At 43.7% G+C, this 16,420-nt stretch overlaps 1 protein-coding gene across 1 annotated transcript in view; it reads left to right on the top strand.

Annotated features, from left to right (window-relative positions):
- The first annotated feature begins 13,387 nt into the window (after positions 1–13,387).
- Ccnf (cyclin F) overlaps positions 13,388–16,420 on the top strand; it is a 29,385-nt gene continuing 26,352 nt past the window's right edge. The window contains exons 1-2 of the mRNA XM_059269185.1: positions 13,388–13,469; positions 15,466–15,620. Of these exons, the coding sequence (XP_059125168.1) occupies positions 13,454–13,469; positions 15,466–15,620 (171 nt within the window). The 5' untranslated portion in view covers positions 13,388–13,453. The remainder of the gene's footprint in view (positions 13,470–15,465; positions 15,621–16,420) is intronic.

The following is a 16,420-nucleotide window of genomic DNA, read 5'->3' as shown; positions in this document are numbered from 1 at the left end:
TCCTAAGAGGGACGTTTATAGCTCTAAGTGCCTACATTAAGAAATAAGAGAGCTGGGTGGTGGTGGTGCACGCCTTTAACCCCAGCACTCGGGAGGCAGAGCCAGGCGGATCTCAGTGAGGCTAGCCTGGTCTACAGAGTGAGTTCCAGGACAACCAGGGCTGCACAGAGAAACCCTGTATTGGAAAACCAAAATCAAAACAAAACAAAACGGGGGTGGGGTGGGGCTGGAGAGGCTGCTAAACAGTTGAGAGCACTTATTTGTATGTGTGTATTAATGTGGGGCAGGAGTTGCATGTGAGTACAGATGCTCAAAGGAGCCAGAAGAGGGCATTAGATACCATGGAACTGGAATTACAGGTGGTTGTGAGCTGCCCTGCCAGGTTGATGGGTACTGAACTCAGTTCAGGGCAGTATGCACTCCTAAGTGCTGAGCCATTTCCTGGTCCCATGATTACCTTTCATCTAGTGATTTGGAATTTGGCTTGTTCTTTTTTCAGAGCTCTAAAATACATCATTAAATTATGTATTTGAGATTTCTCCTCTTCCTCCTCCTCTTCTTTCTTCTCTTTTTTTCTTCCTCTTCCTCCTCTTCCTTCTTCTAAGACAGTATCACTTTATAGCCCTGGATAGCTTGGAACTCACTATGTAGTTTGTGATGGCCTCAAATGCAGAGATCCACCATTCCAGTTAAAGGCATGTGCCACCATGTCTGGCCTCTCTGAGTTCTTCTTTTAAAAAAAAAAAAAATTTTATGTGTATGGATGTTCTGCCTGCATGTATGCCTCAGCACCACTCATGTGGTACCCACAGAGGTCAGAAGAGGGCACTGGATTCCAGAACTGGAGTTAGAGGACAGTTGTGAAACATCATGGAGTGGCTGGGACCTGGGCCCAGGTCTTCTACAAGAGCAACATGTTCTCTTAGCTGCTGAGCCAACTCCCACACATACAATTTTAATAAATAAGATAGATTTTTTTTTTAAATCATGGCAAAAATTAATGGAAAGGAAACAATTTAAAGACTCAATGAAAGAAAGACTTGGTTTTTTTTTTGGAAAATAAACAAGATGGACAAACTCTTAGCCAAATTAACTGAAAAACACAAAGAAGAGCTAAATTAATTAGAGATTATTATAACATTATAACGGACCAATGTAATTCAGATGAATTTCATGATGTCATTGTTTTTCTCTGCTGAGTAGTACTCCATTGTGTAAATGTACCACATTTTCTTAATCCATTCTTCATTTGACAGGCATCAAGGTTGTTTCCCGGTTCTTCCTATTACAATAATGCTGCTATGAACATGGTTGAGCATGTGTCCTTGTGGTATCATTGAGTATTCCTTGGGTATATGTCCAAGAGTGGTATGGCTGAGTCTTGAGGTATATTGATTTCCAATTTTCTGAGATACCGCCATACTGATTTCCACAGTGGCTGTACAAGTTTGCATTCCCACCAAGGCATTTTTACTATGTTAATCCTTCCTATCCATGAGCATCTGACATCTTCAATTTCTTTCTTCAGAGACTTAAAGTTCTCCTCATACAGGTCTTTCACTTGCTTAGTTAGAGTTACCCCAATTTATTTTATATTATTTGTGACTATTGTAAAGGGTGATGTTTCTCTGATTTCTTTCTCAGCCTGTTTATCATTTGTATATAGGAGGGCTATTGATTTTTTTTTAGTTAATCTTGTATCCTGCCACATTACTGAAGGTGTTTATCAGCTGTAGGAGTTCCCTGGTAGAATTTTTGGGGTTACTTATGTATACTATCATATATCATCAGCAAATAGTGAAAGTTTGACTTCTTCCTTTCCAATTTGTATCCCCTTGATCTTCTTTTGTTGTCTTATTGCTCTAGCTAGAACTTCAAGTATTATTTTGAATAAATATGAAACAATCACGTGTTTTTTTCCTTTCAGTTTGTTTATATGGTGTATTACATTGACAGACTTTCGTATGTTGAACCATCCTTGCATCTCTGGGATAAAGCCTACTTGATCATGGTGGATAATGTTTTTGATGTGTTCTTGGAGTCAGTTTGCCAATATTTTATTGAGTATTTTTGCATCAGTGTTCATGATGGAGATTGGTCTGTAATTCTCTTTCTTTATTGCATCTTTGTGTGGCTTGGGAATCAGAGTAACTGTAGCCTCATAAAAGGAGTTTGGTAATGTTCCTTCTGTTTCTATTGTGTGGAACAATTTGAAGAGTATTGGTATTAACTCTACTTTGAAAATCTGGTAGAATTCTGTGTTGAAACCATCTGGTCCTAGGCTTTTTTTGGTTGGGAGACTTTTAGTGATTGTTTCTATTTCCTTAGGGGTTATTGGTCTATTTAAATTGTTTATCTGGTCTTGTTTTAACTTTGGTATGTGGTACCTATCCAGAAAATTGTCTGTTCTAGATTTTCCAGGTTTTTTTTTTTTTTTTTTTTTTTTTTGTGGAGTACAGGTTTTTGAAGTATGACCTGATGATTCTCTGGATTTCCTCATTGTTAGTTTTTATGTCTCCCTTTTCATTTCTGATTTTGTTAATTTGGATGCTCTCTGCCTTTTGGTTAGTTTGGATAAGGGCTTGTCTATCTTGTTGATTTTCTCAAAGAACCAACTCTTTGTTTCATTAATTCTTTGTATTGTTCTCTTTGTTTCTATTTTATTTATTTCAGCTCTCAATTTGATTATTTCCTAGCATCTATTCCTCCTGGGTGACTTTGTTTCTTCTTCTTCTAGAACTTTCAGGTGTGCTGTTAAGTCACTAGTGTGAGATTTCTCCAACTTCTTATGTGGGCATTTAGTACTATGAATTTTTCTCTTTGCACTGTTTTCATAGTGTCCCATAAATTTGGGTATGTAGTACATTTATTTTCATTGAACTCTAGGAAGTCTTTAATTTCTTTCTTTATTTCTTCCTTGACCCATTGGTGCTTCAGGTGGGCATTATTCAGTTCCCATGAGATTGTAGGCTTTCTGTAATTTTTGTTGTTGTTGAGTTCTAACTTTAAGCCATGATGGTCTGATGGAATACAGGAGATTATTCCAATTTTTTTTGTATCTGTTGAGATTTGCTTTGTGACCGAGTATGTGATCGATTTTAGAGGAAGTTCCATGGGGTGCTGAGAAGAAGGTATATTCTTTTTTTGCTATGGTGGAATGTTCTGTAGATATTGATTAAGTCCATTTGAGTCATAACATCAGTTAGGTCCCTTATTTCTCTGTTAAGTTTCGATCTGGCCAGTCTTTCCAGTGGTGAGAGTGGCTTCTTGAGTTCTCCCACTATTAATGTGTGGGGTTTGATGTGTGATTTAAGCTTTAGAAATGTTTCTTTCACATATGTGGGTGCCCTTGTATTTGGGGCATAAATGTTCAGAATTGAAACTTCATCTTGGTGGAGCTTTCCTGTGATAAATATGTAATGTCCTTCTCGATCTCTTTTGATTGATTTTAGTTTGAATTCTATTTTGTTAGATATTAGGATCACTACACCAGCTTACTTTTTAAGTCCATTTGATTAGAAAGACTTTTCCCAGCCTTTTACTCTGAGGTAGTGTCTGTCTTTGATGTTGAGGTGGCTTTCGTATCCATTCTGTGAGCCTGTGTCTTATTTTATTTTATTTTATTTTATTTTGAGCTGAGGACCGAACCCAGGGCCTTGTGCTTGCTAGGCAAGCGCTCTGCCACTGAGCTAAATCCCCAACCCCTAGCCTGTGTCTTTTTATAGGTAAATTAAGTCCATTGATATTAAGGGATATTAATGACCAGTGATAGTTAATTCCTGTTATCTTTTGGTGGTAGTGTGTGTGTGTATTTCTCTTCTTTGGGATTTACTGCTGTGAGGTTATCTATTGCTTGTGTTTTTGTGGGTGTATCTGACATCCTTAGGTTGGAATTTTCCTTCTAGTGCTTTCTGTAGGGCTGGATTTGTGAATAGGTATTGTTTAAATCTGGTTTTGTCTTGGAATGTCTTGTTCACTCCATCTATGGTAACTGAAAGTTTTGCTGGGTATATTAGTCTAGGCTGGCATCCATGGTCTCTTAGTGTCTACATTACATCTGTCCAGGACTTTCTGGCTTTCAAAGTCTTCACTGAGAAGTCGGGTATTATTCTTCTGGGTCTGCCTTTATAGGTCACTTGGCCTTTTTCCTTTGCTGCTCTTAATATTCTTTCTTTATTCTGTATGTTTATTGGTTTAATTGTTATGTGGCAAGGGAACTTTTTTTGGGGGGGGTCTAGTCTATTTGGTGTTCTACAAGCTTCTTGTATCTTCATAGGTATTTCCTTCTTTAAGTTGGGAAAGTTTTCTTCCATGATTTTGTTGAATATATTTTCTGTGCCTTTGACTTGGTATTCTTCTCCTTCTTCTATCTCTATTATTTTTAGGTTTGGTCTTTTCATGGTGTCCCAGATTTCCTGGACATTTGGTGTTATGACTTTTTTGGCTTTGGTGTTTTCTTTGACTGACCAATCTATTTCCTCTCTTGTATCCTCTACACCAGAGATTCTCTCTTCCATCTCTTATATTCTGTTGGTTATGCTTGCATCTGTGTTTCCTGTTCATTTACTCAGATTTTCTATTTCCAGCATTCCCTCTGTTTCTATCTTCTTCATTGTTTCTATTTCAATTTTCAGATCTTGAACTGTTTCCTTCACATGTTTAATTGCTTTTTCATGGTTTTCTTGGCTTTCTTTAAGGGATTTATTGATTTCTTCCATTTTTTTTGTTTGTCTTTTCCTCAATTTCTTTATTGACTTCTTCCAATTTTTTGTTTGTCTTTTCCTCAATTTCTTTAAGGGAATTTTTCATTTTTTCTTTAAGGCCTCTAGCATCTTCATGAAGCTATTTTTAAGGTCACTTTCTTCTGCTTCTTCTACATTGTGATGTTCAGGTCTTGCTGTTGGAGGAGGGCTGGGTTCTGGTAATGCCGTATTTATTGCTCCTTATATTGTTGTATGTATTTTTGCATTGATGTCTGCCCATCTCTTTCTCTAATAGGTGCAAGAGGTGTCTGTGTCTGAGCGAGCTGCTATTGGTCCACTCTGTGCTTGTTGTGTCTATGTCTCAGGGGGCCCCTCTGGGTCCAATCTTAGCTCTTGGTCTAATTGGAGCTGGCAGATTCTGTATCTCAGGGAGCTGCTCTTGGCCCAATGCAAACTAGCTGATTATGTAACTCAGCGAGTTGCCCTTGGTCTTATCAGGGCTCTTGGTCCAGTCAGAGCTGGTGGATTCTGTGTCTCAGGAAGCCTCTCTTGGTCCAGTCAGAGCTGGTGGATTCTGTGTCTCAGGAAGCCTCTCTTGGTCCAGTCAGAGCTGGTGGATTCTGTATCTCAGGAAGCCTCTCTTGGTCCAGTCAGAGCTGGTGGATTCTGTGTCTCAGGAAGCCTCTCTTGGTCCAGTCAGAGCTGGTGGATTCTGTGTCTCAGGAAGCCTCTCTTGGTCCAGTCAGAGCTGGTGGATTCTGTGTCTCAGGAAGCCTCTCTTGGTCCAATGAGAGCTGGCAAATTCTGTGTCTCAGGAAGCCTCTCTTGGTCTAGTCAGAGCTGGTGGATTCTGTGTCTCAGGAAGCCTCTCTTGGTCCAATGAGAGCTGGCAGATTCTGTGTCTCAGGGAGCCACTCTTGGTCCAATGAGAGTTGGTGGACTCCTTGTCTCAGGAAGTTACTGGGGTCACAGGTAGATGGGTGTTGGGGTAGGGCAGGGGTCTTGTGGATTGCAGGGTCTGATGGGAGGTTTTGGTGGGAGAGCCTGGCTGCTGGGAGTTTTTCCTGCTGGCCAGCAACTGGGGCAGAGTTGGGGGGGGGGGGTTTCCCGGGGATTGCACACGTATGAAATTGTCCAAGAATAAAATTTATCTTTTAAAAAGACCAGATGGTGGCTAACACAGTAGCATTCATAACCCTGCCTAATGCTGGCTCTGTGCTTGGGGTTCCATGTGCTCCCTGTCATTTGATCATACTACACATAGGTCCACTTTCTAGGGACATATCCTGGACCTTCAGCTGTAGAGCGCCACATCATGTCCACATCTTGACAAGACAGTCTTCAGGCCTAAAGAGATCGCTCAATCTTTTTTGTTTGGTTTTGGTTTGTTTTTGTAGACAGGTTTCCTCTGTGTAGCCTTGGCTGCTTTAGAACTCTCTCTGTAGACCAGGCTGACCTCAAACTCACAGAGATCTACCTACCTCTGCCTCCCGAGTGCTGGGATCAAAGGTGTGTGCTACCACTGCCAGGTTTGAGATTGCTCAACTTTTTGTCCTCCCTTGTCCAGAGTCAGGTGGCCAATCCACTATATTTCCTCCCAGATACGCCATGCCACTGTATCCTGAGGTCCACGGTACATAAGGCTGGCTTCTCTCTGCAGAATGATGGGCAGAATTTGGGTAGATGTATAAATGGGTTAATAACATAGGTGCACCCAGACCCCTCTGGCAAGGTAGATGACTCTAGAAATGGGAGAAAGTGGGTGACTTCAGAAGAGGACTGGAGCTAGCTTCCCATGTCACATCATACTGAATTCTTAATTCAAACCTGGACCAATATTGGGATGATACTATTCTTCCAAAGGTAGGAAGAACATATTAACCCATTTGCTAACATAAGTCACAGTTTTCAATATTTAAATGTTGTAGTATATGGGCATTTATTTATTCTTTTCCCTGCTTCCTGCATGTTAAGGATGAGCCAGTGTGTGACTTCCATCAGCCTACAAAGTGGACATGTCATGGTCTCATTTCCCAGTTGTGTAAGCTGAGACCTAGAGATAGCCAGCTTTTCAGTGTGCTATGTCAAGATTAAACTCAGGCAGAATTTTCAAAGTGGGATCCCCAACTAGTAACAGGAGCAGTGGTGCCTTCTGGAAACTTGATAGAAATTTAGATTTCCTAGGGTTAAGGTCTTTCCTCAGTGGCACACCATATGTTTAGTATGTGAAGGATCTGGTTAAATTTCCAATACCCTCCCTGCAAAAAAAGGAAAAAGTAATGAAGATTCTTGGGCACTGTCTTAGTTATTCTTCTGTTGTTATAAGACAACTTATAAAAGAAAATGTTTAATTTGAAGCTCACAGTTTCAAGGATTAAAATCTATGACCATTATGGTGGAGAGCATGATAGCAGGCAGGCATGGCATTGTAGCCAGATTTTTCTTTGGGCAACCAGCTCACAAATAATGACACAGAGACTTATTATTAGCCTGTGTCTTTTTATAGGTGAGTTGAGACCACTGATATTGATGGATATTAATGACCAGTGATTGTTAATTCTTGTTATTTTTTTGTGGTAGTGTTGTGTTTCCTTCTTTGATATTTGTTGGTGTGGGATTATCTAATGCCTGAGTTTTCATGGGTGTGTTTAATTTACTTAGGTTGGATTTTTCCTTCTAGTGTTTCCTATAGGGCTGGATTTGTGGATAGGTATTGTTTAAATCTGGTTTTGTCTTGGAATATTTTGTTTACTCCATCTATGGTGATTGAAAGTTTTGCTGGGTATAATAGTCTGGGTTGGCATCCATGGTCTCTTAGTGTCTACATAACTTTTGTCCAGGACCTTCTAGTTTTCATAGTCTCTACTGAGAAGTCAGTCATTATTCTGATGGGTCTGCCTTTATATGTTACTTGGCCTTTTTCCTTTGCAGCTCTTAATATTTTTTCTTTGTTCTGTATGTTTAGTGTTTTGATTATTATTTGGAATATCTGAAAAGTCCCCCTTCCAGTGAGGGGACTTTTTTTTTTTTTTGGATACAGCCTACTTGGTGTTCTGTAAGCTTCTTGTATCTTCATAGGTACTTCATTCTTTAAGTCAGGAAAGTTTTCTTCTATGATTTTGTTGAATTGATTTTCTGTGCCTTTGAGTTGGTATTCTCCTTCTTCTATCCCTATTATTCTTAGGTTTGGTCTTTTCATGGTGTCCCAAATTTTTTGGACATTTTGTGTTACAACTTTTTTGGCTTTAGTGTTTTCTTTGACTGATGAATATATTTTCTCTATTGTGTCTTCAACATCAGAGATTCTCTGTTCCATCTCTTGCATTTGATTGGTTATGCTTACATATGTAGTTCCTGTTTGTTTAGTCAGACTTTCTATTTCTAGCATTCCATCAGTTTGTGTCTTATTTATTGTCTTGATTTCAATTTTCAAATATTGAACTGTTTCCTTCATCTGTTTAATTACTTTTTCTTGGCTTTCTTTGACTTCTTCCAGTTTTTTGTTTGTTTTTTTTCTTCCATTTCTTTAAGGGAATTTTTAATTTCCTCTTTAAGGGAGTTTTTCATTTCCTCTTTACGGGTTTCTCTGTGTAGCTTTGCACCTTTCCTGGAACTCACTTGGTAGCCCAGGCTGGCCTCGAACTCACAGAGATCCACCTAGCTCTGCCTCCTGAGTGCTGGGATTAAAGGCGTGCTGGGGTTAAAGGTGTGCGCCACCAACGCCCGGCTTACTTCTGTTTTTTTGTTTGTTTGTTTGTTTTTTGTTTTGTTTTGGTTTTTTTTTTTTTTTTTTTTGGTTTTTCGAGACAGGGTTTCTCTGTGTAGCTTTGTGCCTTTCCTGGAACTCGCTTTGTAGACCAGGCTGGCCTCAAACTCACAGAGATCCGCCTGCCTCTGCCTCCTGAGTCCTGGGATTAAAGGCGTGGGTCTATCATCTTCTTAAAGTCATTTTTAGGATTGATTTCTTCTGCTTCTTCTGCATTGGTATGTTCAGGTCTTGTAGGTGTAGAATCACTGGGTTCTGATGTTATCATATAGGTCTTTATGTTGTTTACTGTGTTTTCGCACTGGCATCTACTCATCTCTTCCTCTGCTCGGTGCAGGCGGTATCTGTGTCTGAAGGTGCCTCTCTTGTTCTAATTGTTAGTCTTAGTCCACTAGGGGTTCTTGGTGGAATCGGTGCTGTTGGGCTCTGTTTCTCCTGGAGCAGCTTAGTTCAATCAGTGTTAGTGGGTTCTGTCTCAGGGAGCAGTTGTTCCCAATTGGTGCAGGGTGTGCTTATGGTTCCAGTGGTTGTTGGGTTCGCAGGGGCTGGTTTTTGTTTGTTTGTTTGTTTTGTTTTTTGTTTTTTTATTTTTTGTGAGGGAGCAGGAAAAGGTAGCTGCCTGGTCCCTGGGGCTCCGATGGCTGGGACCTAGGGGCTAGAGATCTGGTCTGCCAGTCCGGAGATGGGACCTTACCTGTCCCCAGTCAGTGTAGGGTGGGCTTATGATTCTGGTGATCTAGTTTGGTGGCTGAACGGCTCCTTCTCTTGCGATCTCAGGTCGCGTTTTGCTCATTCGTCAACTCCTCAGCTGACCTTATTTCCTCAGACTGAAGGCTGCAGGCTTCTGAAACCTCTCCTGAATGCATCCCAGCCGAACAGGTTGATCAGTAGGGCAATCTCCCCAACACCTCCAAGTTGTTGGGCTTTGCAGGATCGGCAGCTGGGCCCCGGGTTGGCCTCGGGCAGTATGTTCAGGTCCGTTCTGGTTGCGTCCCACGGAGATGGCTCCTTCCCCAAGTACTGAGACTTATTATTATGAAAGCTCAGCCTTAGCTTATGCTTGTCCCACTAGCTCTTATAACTTAACTCATTTCTATTCATCTACATGTTACCTCTCCCGCATGTCCTGCTGCCTCTGTGTCAGGCTGGCAACTTCCCCTTTCTTCTTCCCAGAGCTCTCTCTGTCCAGAAGTCTTGCCTATACCTCCAGCCTACCTAATTGGCCATTTAGTTCTTTATTAAACCAATCACAGTGACACATCTTCACACATCATAAAGGAATATTCCACAACATGGCATAGTACTGGAGCCGCAGCCGAGCACTTACGTCTTAATCCATAAGCATGAAAACAGAGAGCAAACCGGGAATAGCACGGGCTTTTGAAACCTCAGAGCCCACCCCCAGTGACACACCTCTTCCAACAAGACCACACCTCCTAATCCTGCCCAAACAGTTCCACCAACTGGGGATGACATATTCAAACATGAGACTTTGGGGGCTATTCTTGTCCAAACCACTACAGCCCACTCTGGGCCTTCTGAGTCGGCAGCTAGTGGCCTCTGGATTGGGGCCCAGGCAAGCTGTGGTGTTAACAGCACTGTCTCAGATGTTCAGACACAGCTAAGACAATTGCTGTGGCCATGCTCATGGGTGGGTGCATCTGTATACATTTGTCATGTGGAGGATGTCTTCTTTCTGAGAAGAACTCTGTCAAAGATCCTGGCTGTGGAAGGCATCCTGGCCCTTAGCTCCCCTACCCCTAATGCAGAAGTTCATTCTTAGCCATGCTTACCTTTCTCACAGTCCCTACAGCTCCTTCCCCAAAGCAATAGCATCAGCATAGCCCTGGCTGCCATAGTAGATGGTTTCTTGGTCTATTTTCAGGTGACTCTTCTGTAGAACTTCACAATATTCCTGATCCTCCATAATGGAAACCTCCTTAGGCTTCACCACACTTCATGCTCCCTCCAGCTTCCTCTTTAGGGCTCCTCTTCCTCTTTCTGCTTGGTGAGCTTCCTCGGGGTCTTCATAATTCTTTTCTTTTCTTTTCTTTTTTTTTTTTTTTTTTGGTTTTTTTGGAGACAGGGTTTCTCTGTGTTGTTTTGGTGCCTGTCCTGGATCTCACTCTGTAGACCAGACTGGCCTCAAACTTACAGAGATCTGCCTGGCTCTGCCTCCCAAGTGCTGGGACTAAAGGTGTGTGCCACCACCGCCAAGCAGATCCCATAATTCTTAACTTCTGCTCCTGTAGCCTGCCATCCTTGAGTCTTTCCTCATCCACCCCCCAGGCCTTCAACTAAAATTTAATTAAGCCAAGGGCAATCATGACGCAGGCAGGTCTTGCCCTTTCTCCTTTCCTCTGCCTTGCTAAACCATTAGATTACATTCCTAAAGCTAGCCCCAAGGTCCGTTCCCTTATTTGGCCACTGACTAATTCCTGAGAATGATCACTAAGGGCCAACTATCAAAACACCAAGGTCAAGCAATCAAAATTCATTATTTTGAGCAACCTAATTAAAATGCCCAATCAGAACTTACATTTGTCTTAGCTTTTCTAACACAGACCTCCCCCTTTTCTCTCTTAAAATGAACAGCTATTTGCCATAGGTTCTACCCAATTCAGATTCAGCCAACATGTTTCTTTGCCTTGCTTAATAAAGGATCTCTTTATGTTTGGTTTGTGTTTGGAAATTGGTGTTTGGGTGTAGTCTGTGCCTAATCCCGGGTCCAGAGGGGAGCACCCTGCAGTACATGCATGGGTCCTTCAACCTTCAGCTCCCAAGAGCAGACTTTCCTGAACTCTCTCATCCCTCAAAGCCCAATGTGGGCGGGTATACCTCATACTCTGTAGGAGTAGCCCTTAGCCTAGGTTACCCCTAGTGGGCCAGCATGATCAATCAGATCTACAGCAAAGAAAACATCTGGTTCCTAAAGCATAAAAAGATTTGACCAGGTGAAGTGGTGCACAGCTGTGATCCAACATTCAGGAAGCTGGAGCAGGACAGACCTCAAGCTGTAGGTGCCACATGGAGTGCTCTAGTTGGCTTTCTGTTGCTGTGACAAACACCATGACCAAAAACAATTTATTTGTCTTACACTTCTAGGTCACAGTCCATCATTGAAGGAAGTCAGAGCAGCAGCTCAAGGCAGGATCATGCTCAGCTAGCTTTCTTATATAGCCTAGGTCCTATGGATCATACTACCCATAGTAGGCTGAACCCTCTCACCCATCAATCACACCAGTCCCCCACAGACATGTTTTGATAGTTGGACCTTAGGAATTAGTCAGTGGCCAAATAAGGGAACGGACCTTGGGGCTAGCTTTAGGAATGTAATCTAATGGTTTAGCAAGGCAGAGGAAAGGAGAAAGGGCAAGACCTGCCTGTGTCATGATTGCCGTGCTCAGGCCTGCTACATCTGGACAATCCTGCCATTGAGTCTCCCTCACATGATTCTAAGCAGTGTCAGGTTGACAGCTGAAGCTGATTGAGACATGAGGCAACGCTTTATCAAAACTAACAAAAACGACCTCAGAATAAGTAAGAGAAACTGAGTAGGATACAAAGAATAAGGTAGAGCTAAAAAGCCAGTTGATGACTTTGTAACTATGAGTAACCAGGGGACAGAGATATTGTTAGGGATCTCTGAGATGTGACTGACAGCTGACCTGCTCATTGTTGAATTTAATTTTTTTTGGGGGGGGGGTTTGTTGTTGTTGTTTTGTTTTGTTTTTCGAGACAGGGTTTCTCCATGTAGTTTTGGTGTCTGCCCTGGACCTCGCTCTGTAGACCAGGCTGGCCTCGAACTCACAGAGATCTGCCTGGCTCGGCCCCGGGGTGCTGGGATTAAAGGCATGAGCCACCACTGCCCGGCTGAATTTAATTTTTTTTTTATCCTGTCCAATTACTACCAAAAGCATATTGGCGCTTCTGCCCCAGGGACAGGTAACAAAGTAACAAAGCTCAAAGGGAGAAGACAAAAAGTAGCAAAGTGGGAAACAGTAATCAATCTATCCTGGAAAAGAGACAGGAGTTGTGTGAGGATTCTGCATGGGAATCAGCAGCCATGGGAAGCAGACCCCAAGTCTTGCCCTAGAGTTCTCTAATATTATGTGCTATGAACAGCAATCCCCTATTTACTGCCTCAGACCGACAAGAGGTCTTGACATGCAGCTTCCAGCACAGGCCAGGTACCCCCAAGGGGTCCAGTCATCATGTGGGGCTGTGGGGAGAGGGTATGAAGGCTGGTACAAGCTGTGTGGAGAAGCATGGGTCAATTCCTTGCTCTGGCCTCCGCACTCTCCATAGACTCATTTCTTTTCCCGGCAGGTCATCTCATAAAGAGGTGGGACATGATACTGCTCACTACTCAATACATGAGTGAATAGACGGTTCAGCGGAACGTGACTGTAGCTGCCTGGCACAATGCGAACCCCGATTCACAGGATGTAGGGTAGAACATTTTGCGGGAGATCGGAGCCCGGCCTCCGCAATCTCCACATCAGCGCTTGAATTGGCGTCTCCAAATCCAGTCTCCTTGGCCGGAAGTTCGTATGGGAGGGACAGGTAATACCGCCGGGTGGACGCACCCGTGACCGATTCCCAGAGGATCGGACAAGTCTAGGAGGGAGATTTCTCTCTGCGTCCGGGCGGGCTTTTTGGGATAGCCCGCCGGCGCCAGCTGCGCTTCTCCCTGTCCCCCGCCCAGCGGAGAAGGCGGGTTAGCCACGAGCGATAAGCCAATAGACAATCAGCGTTTGAATTTGCGTCCTGGAGAAGCCAATCACAAGGGCCCAGAGTCTGCGGGGCGGGAGAGGCTGGCGACCTGGGGGGCGTAGCTCCGTGGTCCTACCAGTAGGAGCTCCGGGCGCGTTTGAAAACGGGGCGGGGTGGGGTCCGCGCCTGCGTACGGCGCTCTGCGCACTTGCCCCAGGCGCGGGCGCGCTCGCGAGCGGTCTGGAGCTGCAGTGGCGTGAGCTCGGCGATGGGGAGCGGCGGTGGTGAGTGCTGGCGGGAGCCGGGCAGGCGATGGGTCCTGACTCGGGCCCCTATGACCCGGGAGGGCGCGTCGTATTCCCCCAAAGCAGGGAGTAGGCACGGATCCCCCACTGTGAGCCCGCCGGCGCGGTTTAAATGCCCGCCCGGCGCCTACGCCTCCTGTTACCCCGGGGCGATTTAGGTTCTCTGCCCAGCAAACTCGATTTCACTTTTCTGTGAAATCAAGAGCGATCCCCACAATATAGATCGATTTCACGTCTTGTCCAGGCTCTTGCGGGCAGTTCGATCACCTGGGTGTCGCGCCCGCAGCTTGGATCCGCGGAGGCAACAGGATCTGTCCTGTGAAAACGTCTCACGACCTGGGGGTGCGATTTCACTTGTTACAGTGGTTAAACACTTCAGATATGTATTCTAGAGCAGGTGAATCAGGAAACTGTTATAATAATATTCGTAGAATATTTGGGAATTACAGCTCTGGGTATGCATTTGGCTTTTGCAGTACATTTAGTTTCCGATAAAACTCAGGTCAAGAGTTTGGGAGTGGGCAATCTCTAAAGACCTCCAGGTGGAGAGCTTTACCAAAGCCCGTGGAATAGCTACTTTGCCTCAGTGGGAGAAGGAAAAATGGGTAGAACGACGGATGCATTTATAGACAGGGAGGCAGGACCTTAAGATTTCTAAAGAGGAGCGGGGGGCTTGTGAAATACAGAGAAAAGCCATCAGCGCTGGATGAAGATTGGATTGCTGAAGTAAACATTGGAATAACTCACTGTGGGGAATTGGGAAGAGAGAGCCTCGAAGAGCATGACTGGGTCCAGGGGCTGTGTGTATCTAGACCAGCGATCCTCAACATGTGTGTCGCGGCCCCTTTGGAGGCAAACGATCCTTTCACAGGAGTTGCATATCAGATATTTACATTACGATTTGTAACAGTAGCAAAATTGCAGTTATGAAGTAGCAATGAAATAATTTTATGGTTGGGGTCACCACAACATGAAAACTGTATTAAAGGGTCACAGCGATAGGAAGGTTGAGAACCACTGAGCTAGATCTTATGTTGCAATTTTCACTGTATGCTGACTGAGTGTAGCAAACCTCTGGGTTTGGGGACTGGGCCACACTGACATCTGCCAAGCTGAGACCTGCTCTAGGACTGACTGGCTTCTATGTTCTGCAGAGCTGCCCTAATTAATTCGAGTTCCCAATCTATGCTATTGAAGTTCCTAGGTCCATACTGAACGTTATACTTTTTAGTCACATGTGCAAATATAAGCAAAGTAGGCTGGGCATGGTGACTAATACTTGTAATTCAGTATTTGGTAGGTAGAGGAAGGGAGGATCAGGAGTTCAAGGGCAGCCTCAGCTATATGCGTGAATTTGAGGAGGTCAGCCTGGGCTACAGAGGACCCCGTCTCAAGAAACAAAACAAGAAGCAAAAATATAAGCCGGGCGGTGGTGGCGCACGCCTTTAATCCCAGCACTCGGGAGGCAGAGCCAGGCGGATCTCTGTGAGTTCGAGGCCAGCCCGGGCTACCAATGAGTTCCAGGAGAGGCACAAAGCTACACAGAGAAACCCTGTCTCGAAAAACCAAAAAAAAAATATATATATATATATAGATAGATAGATAGATAGATAGATAGATAGCAAAAGTCCAAGGGACCCTGTTGACTGGTTTGCTGAGCCATTTCTCAGGCCCCCGAAGTACTTATTTGAGTGTTCACTCAAATGCTCATCAGTATTGGCTGCTTTCCCCTCCTGGTTGTCATGTGGATCCTGAATCAGAAAGTTTCCAATATTCAATTACGTGCTGTCTGATATTCACCATGAGTGTTTACTGGATATTGAAGGAACGGTGATATCTTAAATAATTCATAGAGTACACTTTATTTAATTTTAGGACTTGTTCTTTCTGTGAATAAAGGACAGTAACTATTAAATCATCTTTATGCACGTACAACTTTTCATCTCACCAAGGCTTGTGGATTTTTTTCCTTAAGTGATCCATTGTAGGTGTGCCAAGTGTTTCTGCTATCCTACCAAGCGAAGAATCAAAAGAAGACCCCGAAACTTAACCATCTTGAGTCTCCCAGAAGATGTACTCTTTCATATCCTGAAATGGCTTTCTGTTGGGGACATCCTTGCTGTCCGAGCTGTAAGTCACCATATGGAAACAATACCAGTCCGAATATTGTTGGTTAAACTGTAACAGTCTCACGTTCTTAAATGTTAGTATAAAACTTTGACTCAAAAGGAAACCCAAGGAAACGGTGGTTTTATTTTTTTAAAGGTTTGCTTTTTGATTTTATGTATATGGGTGTTCTGTCTGCATGTCTGTCTGCACCACGCGCCTGCAGAGGCCAGGAGAGGGCATCTGATCCCCTGGGACTGGAGTTATAGAGGGTGATCAGCTAGCTGCCTATGGGTGCTAGGAATTGAACCCCAGGTCCTCTGGAACAGGGAGTGCTTTTAACTGCTGAGATAGCTCTCCAGCCCCAAGAGTAGTTTTATTAGTTGGTTGATTGAAATAGAGTCTCAGCCGGGCGGTGGTGGCACACGCCTTTAATCCCAGCACTGGGAGGCAGAGCCAGGCGAATCTTCGAGTCAGCCTGGTCTACAGAGTGAGTTCCAGGACAGGCTCCAAAGCTACACAGAGAAACCCTGTCTCGAAAAAAGAAAAAAAAAAAAAGAGAGAGAGAGAAAGAAATAGAGTCTCAAGTAGTCAAGATTGCTCTTAAATTCTCCTGATCCTCCAACCTCTACCTCTAGAATGTTGGGCTTACATATAGGTACCACTTTACCCAGCTCTTCCTGGGGAAGTGACAGTGACTCACTTAGCTCAGGATGGTCACAAAGTACCTGTGTAGCCAAGAGTGACCTTGAACTCCTGATCCTCCTGTTTGTACCTCTCATGGTAGGATTACAGGCCTTCAGCATTGTGCCTGTCAAAAAAGG

This window comes from Peromyscus eremicus, chromosome 8a (genome assembly GCF_949786415.1).
Source record: "Peromyscus eremicus chromosome 8a, PerEre_H2_v1, whole genome shotgun sequence".
NCBI lineage: Eukaryota > Metazoa > Chordata > Mammalia > Rodentia > Cricetidae > Peromyscus > Peromyscus eremicus.
This window is presented reverse-complemented; position numbering and strand designations above follow the sequence as displayed.